Genomic DNA, 23,186 nt, shown 5'->3' with positions numbered 1-23,186 from the left:
TGTGGGGTTCTGGGTGTGGGGGTGGATGTGTGGGTGTGGGTGTGGGGGTGATGGTGTCAGCTGCCATCTTTCCCTTAGTGTCCGTTGCTGAATCCCTCAGGGAAAGGCCGGGAGGTTGGGATGGCAGAGACATATTGGGGTGAATGGCCTCGTGCTGTCCTGCATCACTGTGTGAATCTCTTTTGTTGTCAGCACTGGATTGATCCCCGTCTGTGTTTCGGGTTTGTTGAAGCCTGTGCAGTGCTGGCTGGTGTGGGGAGGGTTAAGGATTTCAGTTTGAGTAGCAGCAGGAGTTGATTGAAGCAGTTGCTGTCAGTGGGAGATGCCCTGACCTGTGGTTCCTTGTTCTCATTTATCTTCTCACGGGGAGCTGCGCACTTGCAGTCTGCACTTAAAGGAACATTACCAGAGAAATGTAAAAACACAGCCGGCTGCTTTGAAATTAGGTCACTTCTCTCTCCTTACTTACAGGAGTTCTCTTCATATCTTACGGTTCAGCTAACTTCAAGTGGTTCACTCCTTCTTGAATGTTGTGAATTAATCTGTTTCAATCTCAGTTTATAGAATCATAGACATTCACAGCACAGACAAAGGCCCTTCAGCCTGTTGAGTCTGTGCTGGTCAAAAAGAACGACTTGACTATCCGAATCCCATTTCCAAGCCCTTGACCCCTCGCCTTGTATCTTCTGCAGTTTCGGTCTCATTGTTTCTGTTATAGACTTATTTATGTGATAGATTTCCAGAAAGCCTCCCTGCTCCGTATACACACTGACACAGAGAAGGTTCGAGAATCACAGGATTGTCCCAGTACAGGAGGAGGCCATTCAGCCCACACTGCCTTTAGCAGCTCTTCGAACAAGCATTGTGCCAATCTCCTGCCTTGTCTCTGAATTTTGCAAATGACTTCTGTCCAATGTGAGATCGATAAAGTTGAAGTACTGGGGAAAATTATTCAAGATTGGTTGGGGCTTAAATGCCCCACCCCTTGCTCTGTGAGATGTGCTCCCAAATCCTGTGGAAGCCAACCTTTAGGAAATTGGCCAATGATGGGATAGTATCGCAATGTGGTCTTGCTGTGGCCACTCACTCATTCCCCATTAGCAGCCTCACACCTCACCCCCCCACCCCGAACCTCAATGCCTCCAAACTCATTGTCATATGTTCAGGAGAGTTCTTCTGGTGCTAGTCTACATTTGTGAGGAACTGTAGGCTCGGTGATCCAAATGGCCTCCTTCCATTGGCCGAGAGTTGTATAATTATTGGTGATTTGGAGCAGGGTGAAGTTGGCTTTCAATGGGGACTTGGTTAACCATTTACTCTCTTCACAGGTACATGACTGATGGAGGTCTGAATTTATACACCCGCAGCATAACCCGTATTCCAGACATATCAGCTACACGCGATGTCATTCAGAGGGGCGTGTCGGATGTCTCAGGAGATGTTGATAGGTAAGGGAATGTTAGAGAAAGTCCGATGGATAGCATGCCTATTGCTGGGTCCCCTGGGCCGTCATTCGGAAACATAAGAAAGTTTCTGCTTGAGAAGTAGTCCCTCAGTCTCCTGAAACTCACTTGGTGATCCTGTCTGAGATGAATGTTCCTCCTCCACTGGAGATCAAGGTGCTGGAAATACAGGATAAATATCAAAACACCTGCCTGAATGTGCAGATCATTTCACAATGTTCACCAATTTTCTTTGTTGCTCGCCTTTAATGGATGTTGATTTGTGGAACCTACAATCCAGAGGGTGTCCCAGTTCCTGATGGTTGGGAGCTTGGAGCTCTGTGCTGAGGAACAAGGTGTAGTTGCTGACATCTGTACAGTAAGTACCAGATTACCCAGTGGCCACAATGGGCCAGGATCATTTTAACTCAAACATCCACACACTAGCCCCCGCCCTGTACACATGCTACTGAATTCCAGGCTGATTAGTGTGTGACAAACTGGACAATACTCTGGTCCAATTGCACCTGAGCCCTGAGTCCGAGTTTGTGTTTGACAATTTGAAGCCAGGTGTTTTAATAGCCATCACATCAAGTTCCGTGTATGTGGTAGAGCCATTGAGCTATTACACCGTTGAAAGAGATCCTTCAGCCCATCAATGATCTATCGATTCTAATCCCATTTTCCAACTCTTGGCTCATGGCCTTGAATATTTTGGTATTCTGTTCATCTAAATGTCTTCAGACCTTCTGCCTCTACCATCCTTTCAGGCAGTGAGTTCCAGATATCCAGAACCCTCTGGTGAAAATGTTTCTCCATGAATCCCCTCTGAGCCTCCTGCTTCAAAGAGGAAACCTTTCTCCCTACCTACCCTGTCAATGCCACTACACTGGCTGAGGTTACCATGAAGGGCTCTCCTTCTCAACCTCTCCCCTCACCCTGAGGCATGGTGACCCTGAGGTAAAACCACCATCAGTTGTCTCTCTCGATGGTCTGGTAAGACTATGGTGACTTTACCTTTACCTGCCCCTCGGAACTTTATCAATTTCAATCAGATTCCCCCTCAGCCTTCTCTGCTCTGTGGAACACAACCCCTGTTTATCCCGCCTCTCTTCATCACTGGAACGCTCCATCCCAGGCAACACCCTGGTGAATCTCCTCTGCACTCCCCCTACCCCATAGTGTGGGGACCAGAACTGCACACAGTACCTCAGCTGTGGCCTCATCAGAATCCTGTACAGCTCCAATATTACCTCCTCCAGAAACCTCTTATATTCAAAGATTTGAGAAGAGGAAGGAATTCAGTCTTTTCTCTGACTGCAGTTTGGAACCAAACCTTGTGAAATCATGTTCAAGAATATATTGTCTTTTGTGATAGAACGGCAAAACATGAATATGGAGATTAGTATAATAATGAGAATATATCAGTGACACTGTACTGTGCATTTTCTTTTTCCATCCCTGCTCCTTCCAGGAGGGAAGATTAATTTCTCTTTCAAAATAAATACAATTTCTAAAATATGTGTGAAACTCTTTGAGAAGCTCCGTACCTTACAAAGTACCCTTTACTGAGAGAGGACCGAGAGTTCAGAAACAGTTTGCACAGCCATCTAGTGACCAGAGACTGCAACTACATTGTGACAGTTGACATAGAAAAATTCAATGGGATTTGGAAATGCTGTAGATTACAATTACAAATAATAGTCATGGAAATCAGAGGGAAAAGCAGTAGTATGTGGGAAAACCCAAACAATTTGCTTCTTGCTAAACTTCTAACCAGTTTCCTCAGAAAGTATTGGAGATTTGGGAAAAGATTTACAAATGTTCTGATATGGGCACAGTTGTCTGTTCTTGCTGCAACAATTGACCTACCCTAGCTGTCTGTTGAGATGTTTGAATGTGCTGTGTGAAGGAGTTTGATTTAATATTCCTCTCTGTTCCCCTCTGTCTGCCTTTTAACTGCACGTTGACTCTGTAGAAGGTGGGGGAGTGATCTGAACTGCCCATTTGCAGTTAATCACAGGGGTCTAAACATTCCCCTGCTGTGATAGAAATTGAAATTCCTTAAATGGCCTATGTTAGGAGCCTGAGGTGAGCACTGGTGAAAGGAGGCAGCTTGTAAATATTCATTGAATACTCAACAAGCACCTTCCAGAGTTTTCTAAAATCAGCAGGTGAGCTAAAGGGACAGAATCAAGTCATCAGGGATTATAAAAATGAGCGTGTGGGTTTATACCAGAATGAAATATTCAATATAAGCAGCACGTTTACAATGTTGAATGAAATATTACAAGGGTCAAAAAAGTATATTTCAGGAATTTAGCTCATATTTTGTATCATTGAAATATTTGAGTTGGATGAAACACAATATTTAACAGAAATTGAAAGGGTTCCCACTGAGATTGATTCAGAGAATCACTTCTAGAAAGCACATGAGTGGTTAGCAGGGTGAGGGGTCACTTTGGGCAGGGGGGTGAGGGGTCACCTTGCCCAAGCAGGGTGAGGGGTCACATCAGACAGAGGTGGGGGGTGCAGTGAGGGGTCACCTTGGAGCTGAGGGGGAATGGTGATTGTTGCTGAGGGGCTGCAGTGAGTGCGTGAGAATGATGCAGGGCAGGTCAGAGTATGAAGCAGAATGAGCTACAAACAGGACAGGATATCGGGGTGGTGTTCCCATGTATCTGCTGCCCTTGTCCTTCTAGATGGAAGTGGTTGTGGGTTTGGAAGGTGCTGTCTGAGGATCTTTGGTGAATTTCTGCAGTGCATCTTGTAGATATTACACACCGCTACTACAGAGCGTTGGTGGTGGAGGGAGTGGATGTTTGTGGATGTGGTGCAAATCAAGTGGCTGCTTTGTCCTGGATGATGTCAAGCTTCTTGAGTGTTGTTGGAGCTGCCCCCACCCAGGGCAAGTGGGGAGTATTCCATCACACTCCTGACATGGGCCTTGTAGATGGTGGTAAAAACAATGACTGCAGATGCTGGAAACCAGATTCTGGATTAGTGGTGCTGGAAGAGCACAGCAGTTCAGGCAGCATCCAAGTTGCAGCGAAATCGACGTTTCGGGCAAAAGCCCTTCATCAAGAATGTCTATCTATACCCTGCTGTATCCTCTGACAATCCTCCTCACTATCCACAGCTCCCCCAATCTTGGTGTCATCCGCAAACTTACTAACCAGACCGCCCTCACTCTATTCCTGATCATTTATATATATTACAAACAACAGGGGTCCCAGCAGTGATCCCTTCTGTGGATGCCACTGGTCACCGATCTCCAGTCAGACAAATGGCCTTCCACTACTCTCTGTCTTCTATGATGAAGCCAGTCCTGTGTCCATCTTACCAGCTGACCACAGATCCCATGTGACTTCACCTTTTGTATCAGCCGTCCATGAGGGACCTTGTCAAAGGCCTTGCTAAAGTCCATACAGACAACATCTACCACCCTGCCCTCATCAATCACCTTTGTCACTTCATCAATAAACTCAATCAAGTTTGAGAGATATGACCTTCCCCACATAAAACCGTGCTGTCTATTGCTAATAAGTGCATACTTTTCCAAATGTGAGTAAATTCTATCCTCAAGAAACTTCTCCAATAATTTCTCTATCACTGAGGAAAGGCTCACAGGCCTGTAATGACCTGGATAATCTCTGCTTGCCTTCTTAACCAAGGAAATAACTATCCTCCAGTCCTCTGGGATCTTCCTGTGACTGGAAAAGATACAAAGGTTTTGGACAAGGTCCCAGCCATTTCCTCCCTCATCTCCCTTAGTATTTTGGAATAGACCTCATCAGACCCTGGGGACTTGTCTCCCTAAGGTTTCTCAAAACACAACACCCCTCCTGTCGACCTGTCCTCGAATATCAACATACCCCCTCTCTGAACACACCATTCACCGTGTCCACCTCCTTTGTGAATATTGATGCAAAGAATTGTGGATCTCATTCACACCCTCTGACTCCACGCATAAATTCCCTCCTTTGTCCTTGAATGAACCTACCCTCTCCCGAGCTACACTCTTGCTCCTAATATACATGTAAAACACCTTGGGATTTTCCTTATTCCTGTTTGCCAAAGCCTTCTAGGGAAGGTGATGGTCAGTGGCATTATCGCCAAACTATTAAACCAGAGACCCAGGTAATGTTCTGGGGACACAGTTCTTGGGAGTCTAATGATGACCATGAATCCATTATCAATTGTCAGGAAAAAACTATCTGATTCATTAAATGTCCTTCAGGGAAGGAAACTGCCATCCTTACCTGGTCTGGCCTACATGTGACTCCAGACTCACAGCAATGGGGTTGATTCTTAATCACCCTCTGGCCAATAAATGCTGGCCTAGTCAGTGATGCCCTCATCCTGTGAATAAATTTTTAAAAACCCATCTCACACTCACTTCTCAAGAGAATCCATCATCAAATATAAAACTGTCTGGGAGCTTCATGTCAGACGATAGATTCTATTTGGAAACTGAAAAGGGCACGTTCATGAATATGAGATTTGAGTCAGTGTCTGCAGAGTACACTCATCGTATTCTGTCTTCATCTGATAAACGAGTACAATGCAGACTGCTATCTACCCCCCGAATGTTACAATCACCAACTACAGCGGCAGATTGTCCCTGTACCGATAGAATGTGAAACCTTTTTACCACTCTCCTGTTGTTGCACACCACAGGATGCTAATTTGTATCTTGCAAAAATGCTGTGAAATCATAAAGGACAAGCTTGGAATATGTGGAATGAAATGAAGCAACATTGCCTTCAGCGACTAACTGAAATATATGACACCTCACCTGGCATTTACTTCATAACAAGTCGAATCTCCATTCTTAGTCTGTCTTACAGCAGTATCATGTTACATTGAGTTTCTTTGGAGAGTCTCATCTCTGATTTACTGGTAAACTTTGCATAGGAAGCATTCTGAAATGAGAAGCATCTTTGAATAATTTTTAACGTACAAGCAAGGAGCAAACACAGGCCACTGGGCACTTTGAGCCTGCTATCCCATTCAATAGGATCATGGACTGATCCAACTTTCAACCCATTAATCTCCCCCACCTTTGAACTCAACATAAAACGGAGGGGGGAGAGTCCAGTTGACAGCAATATGTATCTTTAACTAATTGAAAATTTCACTGCTCAAAGCGTTCAGTTTATTTTGCAGATTGACCATGTGACAAAATGGCTGCATGATAAACAGAATGTGATTATAACATGCAGCTCTCTCTATTACTGAAGGCGTTTGCTCAGGCAATATCACTGGTTTTCCCATGGTTCACTGTACAGCGTTACAGATGGCTGGTTATCCCAAAGAAAGGGGATATGTCAATGCAACTGTTGGTGTAAGGAATATCAATGAGATGCGAAAACGGGCATTAGGTGATAAGTTTTTTTTACTGTAGGTACAATGATATTTTAACTGAAATGCCTGAATCTTTTCATGAATGTGGGGTTTGAGAATTGGGGTCAGTTTTATTCACAGTTTTGAACTTGCATTTGCATAGCACCTTCAAGACAGAGAAGTTCAAGGCATGAGAAGAGAGGCAAAATAGACAGCCAGTGAAGGGAGATGTTCGGAGCTTGTTTAAACAGAGAAGGAAAGTAAAGGAGGAGGGAGGGTTGGAAAGATTTAGCAAGAGAATTCTGCAGCAAGACACCAATGGCAACTGAAGACCTAACTGTGAAGGGGTGGTATGTGCTTAGTGTGTTGAGGAGAGGGGGTGGTATGTGGTTAGCATGTTAAGGGGATTGGGTGATGTGTGGTAAGTGTGTTGAGGGGAGGGGTGGCATGTGGTTAGCGTGTTGAGGGGAGGGAGTGGCGTGTTGTTAGCGTGTTGAGGGGAGGGGGTGGCATGTGGTTAGCGTGTTGAGGGGAGGGAGTGACATGTGGTTAGCGTGTTGAGGGGTGGGAGTGGCATGTGGTTAGCGTGTTAACGGGAGATGGGCGAGAGCTGTGAATCAGCAGTAGTGAGTGATCTCAGCCATTAGTTGGAGGAGGTTACAGAGTTATAGCAAGATGATATCCCGGAGCAGTTTAGACATTGGGGAGGAAAGTGAGAATTCCAGTGTGAGAGGAATTTCTCCCTTTCAGTATGAAGCAGAGATTGTGTTAATTATAGGCCAGTTAGATCTGCCTGTTAGCAATCGAATGGCCTGAAGACTTTCAGTCTATTTCTGTACCTCTTTCCCACTCTGTCTTTAGTTCATTTGAATACAGCCGTGTATTTCTAGCCTTGTCTCCTCCTCACAAGGTTCTTGATCTTTCAGGTGTGTTTCAGTCTATCTGATTGCCTCTCTCAGTGCGTGTCTCTCTGTGTCTTCCTGCCACTTTTTGTGTTGCTATGTGTTCCGTTTTCTGTCACCTGCTCTGGTCCTGTGTATGTCCCTATTCATTATCTCAGTGCCTTGATCTGTTTCTTTCTCTGTCCCTGTCTTCTTTTTGCACTTGCTCTCTGACTCGCTCTCTCTGACCCTGTCTCATTTCCTTTCTATCTGTCTCTCAGCTCTTTATCCTCATTCCTCACTTTCAATCAATCCTTTTCCACACTTTTTTCTTTCTCTCTTTTGATTCACTTTCGAAAGGTGTAGTTCGACAGGTAGCTGTAATGGGTGTGGTTGGATGGGTAGCTGTAATGGGTGTCATTGGAAGGGTAGCTGTAATGGGTGTGGTTGAACAAGTAGCTGTAATGGGTGTGGTTGAACAGGTAGCTGTAATGGGTGTGGTTGGATGGGTAGCTGTAACAGGTGTGGTTGGACAGGTAGCTGTAACAGGTGTGGTTGGATGGGTAGCTGTAATGGGTGTGGTTGAACAGGTAGCTGTAATGGGTGTGGTTGAACAGGTAGCTGTAATGGGTGTGGTTGGACGGGTAGCTGTAACAGGTGTGGTTGGACAGGTAGCTGTAACAGGTGTGGTTGGATGGGTAGCTGTAATGGGTGTGGTTGAACAGGTAGCTGTATTGGGTGCGGTTGGATGGGTAGCTGTAATGGGTGTCATTGGAAGGGTAGCTGTAATGGGTACGGTTAGACAGGTAACTGCAATGGGTGTGATTGGACAGCTACCCGTCCAACCACACCCATTGCAGTTACCTGTCTAACCACACTCATTACAGCTAACTCTCCAACCTCACCCATTACAGCTACCCGTCTAACCACACCCATTACAGCTACCCATCCAACCACACCTGTTACAGCTAACCGTCCAACCACACCCAGTACAGCTACCTGTCCAACCACACCTGTTACAGCTCCCTGTCCAACCACACCCATTACAGCTAACCGTCCAACCACACCCAAAACAGCTACCTGTTCAACCACACCCATTACAGCTACCTGTCCAACCACACCCATTACAGCTACTCGTCCAATCACACCCATTACAGCTACCTGTCCAACCGCACACATTACAGCTACCTGTCCAACGTCACGCATTACAGCTACCTGTCCAATCGCACGCATTACAGCTACCCATCCAACCACGCCCATTACAGGAACCCATCCAACCACACCCATTACAGGAACCTGTCCAATTACACCCATTACAGCTACCTGTCCATCATCACACATTACAGCTACCTGTCCAATCGCACATCTTACAGCTATCTGTCCAACCACACCCATTACAGCTACCCGTCCAACAACACCCATTACAGCTACTCGTCCAATCACACCCATTACAGCTGCCTGTCCAACCACACCCATTACAGCTACTCGCCCAACCACACCCATTACAACTACCTGTCCAACCTTACCCATTACAGCTACCCGTCCAACTGCCCCCATTGCAGCTACCCGTTGAACCGCACCCATTACAGCTACCTGTCCAACTACACCCATTACAGTTACCCGTCCAACCACACCCATTACAGCTACCCGTGCAACTGCCCCCATTGCAGCTACCCGTTGAACCGCACCCATTACAATTACCTGTCCAACTGCACCCATTACAGCTACCTGTCCAACCACACCCATTACAGTTACCAGTCTAACTGCACCCATTACAGCTACCTGTAATGGCGGGTAGCTGTAATGGGTGTTGTTGGACAGGTAGCTGTAATGGGTGTGGTTGGACAGGTAGCTGTAATGGGTGTAGTTGGACAGGTAGCTGTAATGGGTGTGGTTGGACGGGCAGCTGTAATGGATGTGGTTGGACAGCTAGCTGTAATGGGTACGATTGGACAGGTAACTAATGGGTGTGGTTGGACGGGTTGCTGTTATGGGTGCGATTGGACAGGTAACTAATGGGTGTGGTTGGACGGGTAGCTGTTATGTGTGCGATTGGACGGGCAGCTGTAATGGGTGTGGTTGGACAGGTAGCTGTAATATGTGACGTTGGACAGGTAGCTGTAATGGGTGTGATTGGACAGATAGCTGTAAGATGTGCGATTGGACAGGTAGCTGTAATGTGTGATGATGGACAGGTAGCTGTAATGGGTGTAATTGGACAGGTTCCTGTAATGGGTGTGGTTGGATGGGTTCCTGTAATGGGTGTGGTTGGATGGGTAGCTGTAATGCGTGCGATTGGACAGGTAGCTGTAATGGGTGTGATTGGACAGGTAGATGTAATGTGTGCGATTGGACAGGTAGCTGTAATGTGTGCGGTTGGACAGGTAGCTGTAATGGGTGTGATTGGACGAGTAGCTGTAATGGGTGTGGTTGGACAGGTAGCTGTAATGGGTGTGGTTGGATGGGTAGCTGTATTGGGTGTGGTTGAACAGGTAGCTGTAACAGGTGTGGTTGGACAGATAGCTGTAATGGGAGCGGTTGGACAGGTAGCTGTAATGGGTGCAGTTGGACAGGTAGCTGTAATGGGAGCGGTTGGACAGGTAGCTGTAATGGGTGCGCTGTAATGGGAGCGGTTGGACAGGTAGCTGTAATGGGTGCAGTTGGACAGGTAGCTGTAATGGGTGCAGTTGGACAGGTAGCTGTAATGGGTGTGGTTGGACGAGTAGCTGTAATGGGTGTGGTTGGATGGGTAGCTGTAATGGGTGTGGTTGGACAGGTAGCTGTAATGGGTGTAGTTGGACAGGTAGCTGTAATGGGTGCAGTTAGACTGGTATCTGTAATGGGTGTGGTTGGACAGGTAGCTGTAATGGGTGTAGTTGGGCAGGTAGCTGTAAGGGTGCGGTTGGATGGGTAGCTGTAATGGGTGTAGTTGGACAGGTAGCTGTAATGGGTGCGGTTGGACGGGTAGCTGCAATGGGGGCAGTTGGACAGGTAGTTGTAATGGGTGTGGTTGAACGGGCAGCTGTAATGGGTGTGATTGGACGAGTAGCTGTATTGGATGTGGTTGGACAGGTAGCTGTAATGGGTGTGATTGGACAGGTAACTAATGGGTGTGGTTGGACGGGTAGCTGTTATGGGTGCAATTGGACAGGTAACTAATGGGTGTGGTTGGACGGGTAGCTGTTATGTGTGCGATTGGACGGGCAGCTGTAATGGGTGTGGTTGGACAGGTAGCTGTAATGTGTGACGTTGGACAGGTAGGTGTAATGGGTGTGATTGGACGGGTTCCTGTAATGGGTGTGGTTGGATGGGTTCCTGTAATGGGTGTGGTTGGATGGGTAGCTGTAATGCGTGCGATTGGACAGGTAGCTGTAATGTGTGACGTTGGACAGGTAGCTGTAATGGGTGTGATTGGACGGGTAGCTGTAATGTGTGCGATTGGACAGGTAGCTGTAATGTGTGCGGTTGGACAGGTAGCTGTAATGGGTGTGATTGGACGAGTAGCTGTAGTGGGTATGGTTGGACAGGTAGCTGTAATGGGTGTGGTTGGACGAGTAGCTGTAATGGGTGTGGTTGGATGGGTAGCTGTATTGGGTGTGGTTGAACAGGTAGCTGTAACAGGTGTGGTTGGACAGGTAGCTGTAATGTGTGACGTTGGACAGGTAGCTGTAATGTGTGACATTGGACAGGTAGCTGTAATGTGTGATGTTGGACAGGTAGCTGTAATGGGTGTGGTTGGACAGGTAGCTGTAATGTGTGACATTGGACAGGTAGCTGTAATGTGTGAGGTTGGACAGGTTGCTGTAATGTGTGAGGTTGGACAGGTAGCTGTAATGTGTGATGTTGGACAGGTAGCTGTAATGGGTGAGGTTGGACAGGTAGCTGTAATGTGTGAGGTTGGACAGGTTGCTGTAATGTGTGAGGTTGGACAGGTAGCTGTAATGTGTGATGTTGGACAGGTAGCTGTAATGGGTGTGGTTGGACAGGTAGCTGTAATGGGTGTGGTTGGACAGGTGCCTGCGATAGTTAGAAGCGGCCTTGCTGAGTTTTCTCAGATTCACTCACTGATTTCTGTCAGATCTGACTTCAGTCAGTTACTATCAGGAAGATCTCAGTGTCCTCGCTGAGAATGGAGATATTATCCAAGTTGTTGCTCCAAGTCTTGTGATTACTGTCCCCTCTTTAACCAATCTGTGAGCACTGTGATGCTCCCCATGGATGAATATCAGATGCACTGTCAAGGGCAGATTTTGAAATTCAAATCAAATCTCTCGGCCCATTGTCCCCGAGGGTCTGAATGGAAGTTAAGATTCCTCCCTTTCTGAACGCGTGGGGTGGTTATTTCCCTTGGTCCCTCTGTTTGTGGACTCTACTTTAAGGCCACATCAGTGCTACAGTAAAATTAAAACAGGATTTGACTTGATTTCACACACTGAGATCCGAGGGAGTACTTTACAAAACCGACATGAAAGGTGATCACTTGAGGAGAGTGCGAATACAGGTCAGTTGTTGGGTTTTAAGCGCCCGAGGGTATTTGTCAGCTGGACCAGCAGTTTGGATGCTGTCAGTAAATGATGTACGGACCAATATTGACCCATCAACAGGCTGCTTCTTTTCAGAATTGTAAGGTTAAAAGACAGCCTCAGTATTGTGGGAGTATATAACCCAATCTCCGTGGCAGGGCGAGGGAGGGATGACTGCCATCTAGATTACCAACTGCCTGTGGCCCATCTCAGAGGCTAAATGGAAAACCATTCACATATTCTCCTTCCTGGTTGTGTAGACTTGCAGTTCCACTGTGTTGGGTGTTTAACTTGGAGATGCCCTTGTCTCAGGCAAATTATGAAACAATCCAAACTCATTGGGATGTGTATAATTGGGAACTGTATGAGGTACTGATTGTCTGTCTGATTTTGACTTCTGAGATGTTTCTGAAAGATTGCTGCTCAACATAGCCACGTGGTTATTGAAGGCAGCTCTGTTGGGCTGTTTAAAAACAGTCACTAAATATATAAATTGTATGTAATGATATGGATTAATGCTGGTTAATGGTGAAAGTGTGAAAAAATCATTCCTTTAGTTGAAGAGTCACTTAGCCATTTAGAACACTGCATTCCAACACGGAAAAATATAAAGACGGTGTTGGTTTAGCAATATTTGTAAATCCCAAAAGAAATTTCTTCAGTTTTCATTCGCTTTAAAGTTTACTCATTGCAACAAAACTCGGAAGCTTGTTTTGCGACGTATTCTGATCTCAGCTGCTAGGACAAGATCATGTGATCAAGAGGGAACCTGAGAGTGGGCCTGAAGCCCATCAGACTATAAAACCACAGAATACAGGAGGCCATTCAGCCCATTGAGTCTGCTCTGCCATTTGATCATGTCTGATAGATTTCTCAACCACATTCTCTTGCCTTCTTGTTGTAATTCTTGATCCACTTTATTCATCAGAAACCTATCCATCTCTGTCTCAAACACACTCAGTGGCCTCCACAGCCCTCTGTGGTAATGAGTTCCACAGATTCCCCACCCCTCTGGCTTAGGAAATTCCTCCTTATCTCAGTTTTAAAGCATTATCCCTTCACTCTGAGGTTGTGCGCTTGGATTCTAGTCTCTCCTACTGGTGGAAACATCTACTCCATGTCCACTCTATCCAGGCCTCTCAGTATTCTCTATGTTTCAATGAGATTTCCCCCACCTCCTTCGAAACTCCATTGTGTACAGACCCAGACCCAGAGTCCCCACCCGCTTCTCATATGACAAGCGCTTCATCCCTGGGATCATTCTTGTAAACTTCTCTCTAACACCAGCACATCCTTCCTTAGATATGGGGCACAAACTGCTCACAATACCTCAAATGTGGTCTATCCAGAGCTTTACATAGCCTCAGCAGTAAATCCCTGCTCTTGTATTCTAGCCCTCTTGAAATGAATGCTAACATTGTATTTGTCTTCATAACTGCCAACTGAACCTGAATGATAATGCTTAGAGAACCCTGAACTAGAACTCTCAAGTCCCTTTGTGCTTCAGCTTTCCAAATCCTTTGACCATTTGGAAAATAGTCTACGCCTTTAATCTTCCTACCAAAGTGCAGAGCCTCACACTTTCCCACATTGTATTCCACCTGCCACTTCTTTGCCCATTCTCCTAACCTGTCCAAGTCCTTCTGCAGTATCTCTGCTTCCTCAGCACTACCTGACCCTTCACCTATCTTTGGGTCATCTGCAAACTTAGCAACAGTTCCTTCATCCAGATCATTGATGTATACCATGAATAGTTGTGATCCTAACACTGACCCCTGTGGAACTCCACTGCCATTCTGAAAAAGGCCCCTGTATCCCCACTCTCTGCCTTTCACGAGTCAGCCATCCCCTATCCACACCAATCCCTTACCCCTAATACCATGGGCTCATCTTATTTAGCAGCCTCATGTGCAGCACCTTGTCAAAGACAAACTGGAAATCCAAATGCCATCACATCCACTGGCTCTCCTTTGTCTAACTTACTCATTACCTCCTCAAAAAATTCTAAAAGATTTATCAGGGAGGACCTCCTCTTGAGAAAGCCACACTGACTCTGCCTTATTTTATCATGCACTTTCAAGAATGTTTTTAATAATGGACTCTAAAATCTTACCAACAACCAAGCTAACCAGCCTAGTTTCCTGTCTTCTGCCTCCCTTCTTAAACAGGGCTGTTACATTAGCCATTTGCAGTCCTCTGGGACTCTCCCTGATGCCAGTGATTCCTGAAAGATCCCCACCAATGCCCCTACAATCTCCTCAGCAACCTCCTTCAGAACCCTGGGGGTGTAGTCCACCTGGTCCGGGTGATTTATCCACCTTCAGACCTTTCAGCTTCCCCAGTATACTCTCCTTAGAGATGGCCACAGCACAAACTTCTTGAAGTTCTAGTTTGCTGATGATGTCTTCCGCTGTGGAAACTGATATAAAGTACCTCTTTGTTCCCCTGCCATTTCTCTGTTCCTTGTTACTATCTCTCCAGTCTCGTTTTCCATCGGTTCAAAGTCCAATCTTCTAACCACCTGTCTATGAGGTGAGAGGGCTGTGTCCACAGGACAGAGTTTGTTTATTGAGGTTGGGAGATTGTTATGGTGGAGCGGGGTTTGGAATGGGAGGCTGGGGAAGGAGTGACGGTGGGGGGGTGACGCCTAGTTTGCTGCGGGGTAACTGATTGTCTGGCAGCTTCCACACTGCCTGTCACTCTGACTCCCAGTGCCAGCTCGTGAGAGGGATCTGCGAGTGTTTGCTGCGGCAGCCTGAAATCTCCCTCAGCTCCACCAGTGTTGGAAAAGGAAATGCAGATGACTTATCATAAGCTGTTTATCCACTAGTTAATGCAAAAACAACTGAAGTAGAAAATTATCATCATTTCAGTGTGTGCACTTCCGAAATCGATAGCCTGTGGAGGGGCTAATCTTTGCACCAGGGAGAACTGATATTAACATTAACTATCGTCTAGGAGATGTTCATATGAACATCTCAGAAAGGAAGCATAATGTTGTCATAAAAATGGTCAGCTATTGACCCAAATATCCCACTGAATGTTTTCCTGTTGACTGAATCATTTTTGATGCATCTTTTTATAAACGGCAAACTGGGTCAATTATGTGAAGCCTTCCTGCCAAGTCCTGAGATCAGACCCTTGCTTGTCAGGAGCTCTACATTGTTAATGAGCCAGGGAGTGCTGTACGTATTCCTCTCCTCCCTGCTTTATCCAGCTCTCACTCCTGTCATGCGTCATTTTCCAATGAAGTGCTTTAGCAACAAATGGTGCCCGAGGTAGCTGATACTGGTACTGACTACCCATGGGCACACACGTCTCTCTCTGGGGAACCACCAGTGATAACCCTGCAGAGGGTTCCAGCTGAGAACAACAGGCACAAACAAGAGACATCTTGGGGAAACTGTGGAAAAAAACACAACACCATAATGCAAAGCTTGATCACACCAGGGAGTGTAGCCGGTTTTTCTGTTCACTTTGTAACTTAGAAACAGGAGGAGGCCATTCAGCCACATTTACCTGCACCACCATTTCGTGTCACCCTCCTTTCTGTGAAGTGTCTTAATATTTGGCAAAATGTATTATATTTGCTCTGCTGGCTAATGCGTGCTGGTGGAACATGTATTATGAAGTTTCAATACTCGTTGTGCTTTGATTGTCTGATTAAAATGGCACTTACGTCCTTAACTGTATCATTGGGTGGAATCTTCCCAACCCAAGAATGCTGTGGCTCAGGGTGAGAAAGCTCGGCACACACATGGAATACTGTAGGGCCTGGGGACATGTTCCACAGGGATCCGTGTTGGTGTTCCATAGGGACCCATGCTGGGACCACCCTTGTTTGTGATATACATAAATGATCTGGAGGAAGGTATAGCTGGTCTGATTAACAAGTTTGCAGATGACACTGAGATTGGTGGAGTAGCAGATAGTGAAGGGGACTGTTAGAGAATACAGCAGAATATATATAGACTGGAGAGCTGGGCAGAGAAATGGCAGATGCAGTTCAATCCAGACAAATGTGAGGTGATGCATTTTGGAATATTCAATTCAAGAGCAAACTACATGGTAAATGGAAAATCCCTGGGGAACATTGATGTACAGAGAGATCTGGGTGTTCAGGTCCATTGTTCCCTGAAGGTGGCAACACAGGTCAGTAGAGCGGTCAAGAAGGCATACGGTATGCTTTCCTTCATCGGACGGGCTACTGAGTACAGGGGTTGGCAGGTCATGTTACAGTTATAGGACTTTGGTTCGGCCACATTTGGAATACTGAGTACAGTTCTGGTCACCACATTACCAAAAAGATGTGGATGCTTTGGATAGGGTGCAGAGGAAGTTCACCAGGATGTTGCCTGGTATGATTAGATTATATTAAATTCCCTACAGTGTGGAAACAGGCCCTTCAGCCCAAACCGACCCTCCGAAGAGTGACTCACCCAGACCCATTTCCCTCTGACTAATGCACTTAACACTACGGGCAATTTAGCACGGCCAATTCACCTGACCCTGCACATCTTTGGACTGTGGGGGTAAACCGGAGCACCCGGAGGAAACCCACGCAGACACAGGGAGAATGTGCAAACTCCGCACAGACAGTCACCTGACGCTGGAATTGAACCTGGGACCCTGGTGCTGTGAGGCAGTGCTAACCACTGAGCCACGTGCCACCCCAAATGTAGGGTACTAGCTAGAAGAAGAGGTTGAGTAGGTTAGGATTATTTTCATTGGAAAGAAGGAGGTTGGGGGGGCACCTGATTGAGGTCTACAAAATCATGAGAGGTATAAACAGGGTGGAGGGCAAGAGTGGAAAACTTAATTACCAGGGATCATGAGTTCAAGGTGAGAGCAGAAATGTTTAAGGGAATATGTGGAATAGTCTTTCTGCAGAGGGTGGTGGGTGCCTGGAATGTGTTGCCAGCAGAGGTGGTAGAGGTGGGCACGATAGTGTCATTTAAGATGTATTTAGACAGATACATGAATGGGTATAGAGCAGAGAGATACAGATCTTTAGAAAATAGGTGACAGATTTAGCGCAGGCTTAGAGGGCCGAAGGGCCTGTTCCTGTGCTGTAATGTTCTTTGTTCTTTGACATTGAGGGAGATGGTGAGTGAGGAGCTCCTCAAGGGTGAAAGCATGAAGTCCTACTCTCTTCCCAAGCATTGAATGACAAGATGGAATTCTCACTAGTAAGTGCTCAGAGATCTATTTGTGTGCGTGAGCATTGCTACCTCATTAATGTACGGTCTCCCACTCCCCCTCCCACATGCCCAGCTAGAAACGAGACCCTGAGAATTCCCGACATGGAAGCGTGGGTGGATTCCTGGTGACTTCAGCACACTGCTCGCTCCTTCAGACCTCCATCTTGAACATTAGTCACCAGCATCTCAGGGTATTGCATCATGGGTATTTGGCCATATTCTGGACACCTTGGTTATAGGAATGAGAATGCAGAGGGGCTGATGATTATGAAGAGGGGGGGCAACTCAATATGTAAAGACAATCGAGCTTGAGAGGGAAGGGATAAACACAGGAGAGGGTTCCTCAACATTCAGGAACACCCTGGCTTGCTGAGGGCTAGTGGATCTGGTTTGTTGACTCCATGTGACTGGGACAGCGGGTTTACACTGAGGAGACGATGGGTTGGGTGGGAATGTGTGAGAATCTGATGGGATTGACATGGAACCAGTACACTTGGGGGCTCACTGAGGGTAAGAGGCTGGGACTGACAGTGTGAGGAGGGACCACTGTCTCCTCCGATCGCGACTGGAAAAGGCTGTGACTACACCTGAAGTGGGAGGGGTCACTGTTTCATCCTGTGAGGGGCATCACTTCACTTTCGAGTGATGGGAGACATTTTAACGGGCACCAGTGTCACACATGCACCTACCTAGAGGTGTTGGCAAACACCAGGGGGCACTGCATTCTGAGTGTGAACCTATCAGGTGGAGTCCAAATCCTGGCCTCAAGCTTCTTCGCCATGTCTTGCAACCTCAGCATCGATCCCACCGATGGCTGTGATGTACAAGCAATGTCCGATGGTCTGGAAAGACTCCCCTTCGATGCTGATCTCCCACAACCAGTTCCCATAGCCTGTGCCTGGTACTCCAGCCTGGAGCACCGCTCAGCTCTGTCCCCTCAATGTTGTTGCTGCAGGGAGAGAGACACTCACTCGCACAGCCGGTGACGAAAAGTGAACACCAATTCCGGGATATTTACAAGCAAGTGACACCCACGGGCCCTCAGAAAGTCACTTCTATCTGCCTGAGAATGTACTCTGGTTCTCAGGTGAACTTCTCCCCTGGAGGCCATTACCTTCAGCACAGGAGGGCGAGTCTCTCTGGAGGGGGAGTTGAACCCTCTGCTGACTGGAGGGTACAAGCTGGTGGCTCATATGGGTCTCATAACATTGAGAACGTACTTGGATGAGCACTGAGGTTCCCTGCCATAGGCCAAGTGCTGGAAAGCAGGAAGCTAGTGTAGGTAGTCATATATTTATGACAGCACACAATCGATGGGCCAAAGGGCCTCTCATGTACTGTGTGATTCTGTGATTTTATGACTTGGCACACACTGAGGTAAGGAGTCCACGTGTTAAAAACCACTCTATGAGGAATGTTGCTCTTGAACCCCTTGTTGGATGATATGGTTGGGAGAGTGATCCCTTTGATCCATTCCAACTGCACAATGGCTCAGCACCCACATCAAAACAGCTTTACAGGACATCCCGTGATTGAAAGTTGCCTGAACGAGATAACCCTGTCTGTGTTGCAGATACCAACGGCTGAGGTTACCGGGAAGGACTCTCCTTCTCACCCTCTCCCCTCACCTGAGGCAGAGTGTCCCTTGGGTTAAACCCCGACCAGCCGTCTCTCTGTAATGGGAGAGCAGCCACATAGTCCTCTGGGACAATGGGGACTTTCATTTTACCTTTCACATACCCTCTGAAGATCTGCTGCAGTTAGGATTGTGAATTAAAGAAAGAAAAGAGTTACATTTCTGTAGCACCTTTCATGTCTTCAGAACATTTCAAAGTGCCAATAAAGTACCTTCTGCTTTGTAGTTTAGGAAACTGACAGTGAGCTGTGAGAATCAGGGGTTGGTGGGCAGGGAATGAGGGAGAGAATAGGATGGGTGTGTGTTGTGAATGATGAACATCAATCATTGGATTCCAATTAAATTCAAATCAAATATCAGCACAAATTTTTTAAAAATCCAAGAATGTACAGGTACAGAACCATACTTGTGTTACAGTCTCAGGGGAATTGAGACTGTTACTATGCAGAAGCTGCTGTTGCTATGCACTGATAAAGATTGAGGCTGGTGCTTATTGTTCTTACTAATAGCTGGCAGAGAGTTTGAGGAGAACAGGTGAAAAATCGTTCTCAGTGCTGATGAAAATTGGAAGGAAATCCGTGTTAAATGGGCAGCACGGTGGCACAGTGGTTCGCACTGCTGCCTCACAGCGCCAGAGACCCGGGTTCAATGGGGACTGACTGTGTGGAGTTTGCACATTCTCCCCGTGTCTGCGTGGGTTTCCTCCGGGTGCTCCGGTTTCCCCCCACAATCCAAAAATGTGCAGGTCAGGTGAATTGGCCATGCTAAATTGCCTGTAGTGTTAGGGGCAGGGGTAAATGGAGGGGAATGGGTCTGGGTGGGTTGCTCTTTGGCAGGTCGGTATGGACTTGTTGGGCCGAAGGGCCTGCTTCCACACTGTAAGTAATCTTAAACAGCTCACTGTTGCTTGCACTGGGTCAGTTGTATGGAAGAGTGAGTCCAGAATGGGCCTGGCATTTCACTGAGTTCTGACTGTCATTCAGTGGGAAACCACCTGGTCCCTGAGTCAGGAAATCCTGCTTCAAACACTGCCTTTCAGAAACAGGACCCCAACATCTGAGCTGGCCCTCCCGCTGCAGTGCTGAGGTAGTGCTACCTTGTCTCTCAGTTGAAATATCAAACAAAGGCTCCACCTGGCATTGCAGGCAGCTCTGAAAGATCCCAACAAGAGCAGAGGATTTGTTCATGACAGTACGTCCCCTCAATCAACTCTCACAGTATCAAAGGAACTGGTCCTTTTTATGTGTGGGATCATGCTGTCTACAGACTGATTCTGGGGTTTCCTACATTAGCAGTGGCAGCCTTGTGAAACAGAAATTGTTGAAACAATGTTTGGGGCATCGAGAGGCTGTAAAAGATGTTTCAGAAATGCTCATTTTTCTCTTATTGAAATTCCCTTTTTGTTTGGATATCCCCACCACGCCAAAGTGATTCCAATGAAATGTTAAATGTTTGATCTTTCATGAGGCTTTGACCACAGTTGTTCTTGAAATGTTCAACTTGGAAGCATGATCTGCCACATGCTGATGAAGATGGGATTGTACTCTATGTGACTGTTCGAGAGGAATATCAGAGTTTAGAACACCCGGGTTTGAGTAGGAAAATCGCTCTCCCCCATGTAAATTTAGTTATAAACATTAAACAGCATCAATATAGACAGTGAGTTCATCCTGATCCCCTCTGAATCACACATTACCCTGGCTTGATAATACTGTTCATTGACTGTTACTGGGTCAAACCTGGGAGTTCTCTATCCAACTGCACAGCGGGATGCTCTTCAGCACACAGACTGAACACTTCAAGAAGATGACCCATCAACACTTTCTCAAAGGCAGTAAGTAACTTACCTTCTGTCTCCCCAAAGCCTGTCCACCATCTACAAGGCACAAGTCAGGAGGGTGATAGAGTACTCCCCACTTGCCTGGATGGGGGCAGCTCCAACAACACTCAAGAAGCTCGACACCATCCAGGTGAATGCAGTCTGCTTGATTGTCACCACATCCATAAACATCCACTCCCTCCACCACCGATGCTCAGTAGCAGCAGTGTGTACCATCTACAGGATGCACTGCAGAAATTCACCAAAGATTCTTAAGTATCACATTCAAAATCCATAACAACTTCCTAGAAGGACAAGGGCAGCAGATACATGGGAACACCACCCCCTGCAAGTTCCCCTCCAAGCCACTCACCATCCTTACTTGGAAATATATCACCGTTCCTTCAATGTCACTGGGTCAAAATCCTGGAATTCCCTCCCTAAGGACACTGTGGGTCTACCCACATCACATGGACTGCAGCGGTTCAAGAAGGCAGCTCACCCCCACCTTCTCAAGGGGCAACTAGGGACGGGCAATGAATACTGGCCCAGCCAGTGATGCGCACATCCCACAAGAGAAATTTTAAAAAGTCTCCTTATAACTGAATCTTCTTCAATCCCATTCCATTAAATATCCGTCTCACCCTCCACAAGGTCATGACGTTACTGAACCTATGATTTATAAATGTTGAACAAGACAGCTTTGCTCTTATATTTATGAAGCCACTTGATTGTCACCACATCCACAAACACCCCCTCCCTCCACCATCAATGCTCAGTAGCAGCAGTGTGTCTATCTACAAGACGCAGTGCAGAAATTCACCAAAGGTCCTCAGACAGCATCTTTCAAACCCACAACCACTTCCATCTCAAAGGGAAAGGACAGCAGATACATGGGAATACCACCCCTTGCAAGTTCCCCTCCAAGCCACTCACCATCCTGACTTGCTGTTTGCTGTTTTCCCAGCTTCGTCGATCTGAAATAGCTGAGACACATGGACCAATGTCAGTGATGTGCAATGTGTAACAAACAGACCAGAGTTATACTGCCTGGCTGTAGGAATGTTTTCCATGAAGAAAGTCTGATACACTGGTTGAGAGTCCCTCTTCTCAAAGTGTGCACTCTGAAGCCAGGAGAAAGTGAGGTCTGCAGATGCTGGAGATCAAAGTTGAAACTTTATTGCTGGAACAGCACAGCAGGTCAGGCAGCATCCAGGGAACAGGAGATTCGACGTTTCGGGCACAGGCCCTTCTTCATTCCTGAAGAAGGGCCTGTGCCCGAAACGTCGAATCTCCTGTTCCCTGGATGCTGCCTGACCTGCTGTGCTGTTCCAGCAATAAAGTTTCAACTCTGAAGCCAGGGCCATACTGAAAGCGCCATCGCGTGTAACGTAGCAGATATTCTTTCTGAGGTTTGTGGTGATCCAGTGGACTTTTCTTTAGATTACTTACAGTGTGGAAACAGGCCCTTCGGCCCAAAAAATCCACACTGACCCTCCGAAGCGCACCCAGACCCATTCCCCTACATTTACCCCTTCACCTAACACTACGGGCAATTTAGCATGGCCAATTCACCTGACCTGCACATCTTTGGACTGTGGGAGGAAACCGGAGCACCCGGAGGAAACCCACGCAGACACGGGGAGAATGTGCAAACTCCACACAGTCAGTCGCCTGAGGCGGGAATTGAACCCGGGTCTTTGGTGCTGTGAGGCAGCAGTGCTAACCACTGTGCCACCGTGCCACCCACACAATGTACATGAACATATTAAATCTTTCAAGACCCCACGCCACACTCCTGCCAGCATCACAGATCACGTCCGAGTGAAATCAGTGACTGATTTCTGTGGTGGAAATCCATTCTTACTTAACCTGTGTTATAAACTCAAAACTCTCGAATGCAAGCCTGAGAAAGATCCTTCCTTTTGATATGTACTCATTGCAGGATCTGAAGGGCACTGGGGAAGGCCAGTAGTTATTGTTATAGTTATAGTGATGGAACAGTGATGTATTTCCAAGTCAGGATGGTGAGGGGCTTGGAGGGGAACTTGCAGGGTGTGGTATTCCCATGTATCTGCTGCCCTTGTCCTTCTAGATGGAAGTGGTTGTGGGTTTGGAAGGTGCTGTCTGAGGACCTTTGGTGAATTTCTGCAGGGCATCTTGTAGATGGTACACACTGCTGCTACTGAACATTGATGGTGGTGGGAGTGAATGTTTGTGGATGTGATGCCAATCAAGCGGCTGCTTTGTCCTGAATGGTGTCAAGCTTCCTGAGTGTTGTTGGGACTTTACCCAGGTAAAAACAATGACTGCAGATGCTGGAAACCAGATTCTGGAT

The 23,186-nt window shown here is 46.8% G+C and overlaps 1 protein-coding gene across 6 annotated transcripts in view; it reads left to right on the top strand.

Moving 5' to 3' along the window:
- The window catches only part of nav3 (neuron navigator 3), a 219,091-nt gene that overhangs the window by 37,688 nt on the left and 158,217 nt on the right, over window positions 1–23,186 (top strand). For all 6 annotated transcript variants that reach the window (XM_043708780.1, XM_043708778.1, XM_043708782.1 and 3 more), the window contains exon 4: window positions 1,329–1,448. In XM_043708780.1, the coding sequence (XP_043564715.1) occupies window positions 1,329–1,448 (120 nt within the window). The remainder of the gene's footprint in view (window positions 1–1,328; window positions 1,449–23,186) is intronic.

Source organism: Chiloscyllium plagiosum, chromosome 19, assembly GCF_004010195.1.
Source record: "Chiloscyllium plagiosum isolate BGI_BamShark_2017 chromosome 19, ASM401019v2, whole genome shotgun sequence".
In the NCBI taxonomy this organism is placed as follows: domain Eukaryota; kingdom Metazoa; phylum Chordata; class Chondrichthyes; order Orectolobiformes; family Hemiscylliidae; genus Chiloscyllium; species Chiloscyllium plagiosum.
Note: the sequence above shows the minus strand (reverse complement) of the source record. Positions and strands in the feature narration are given on the sequence as shown.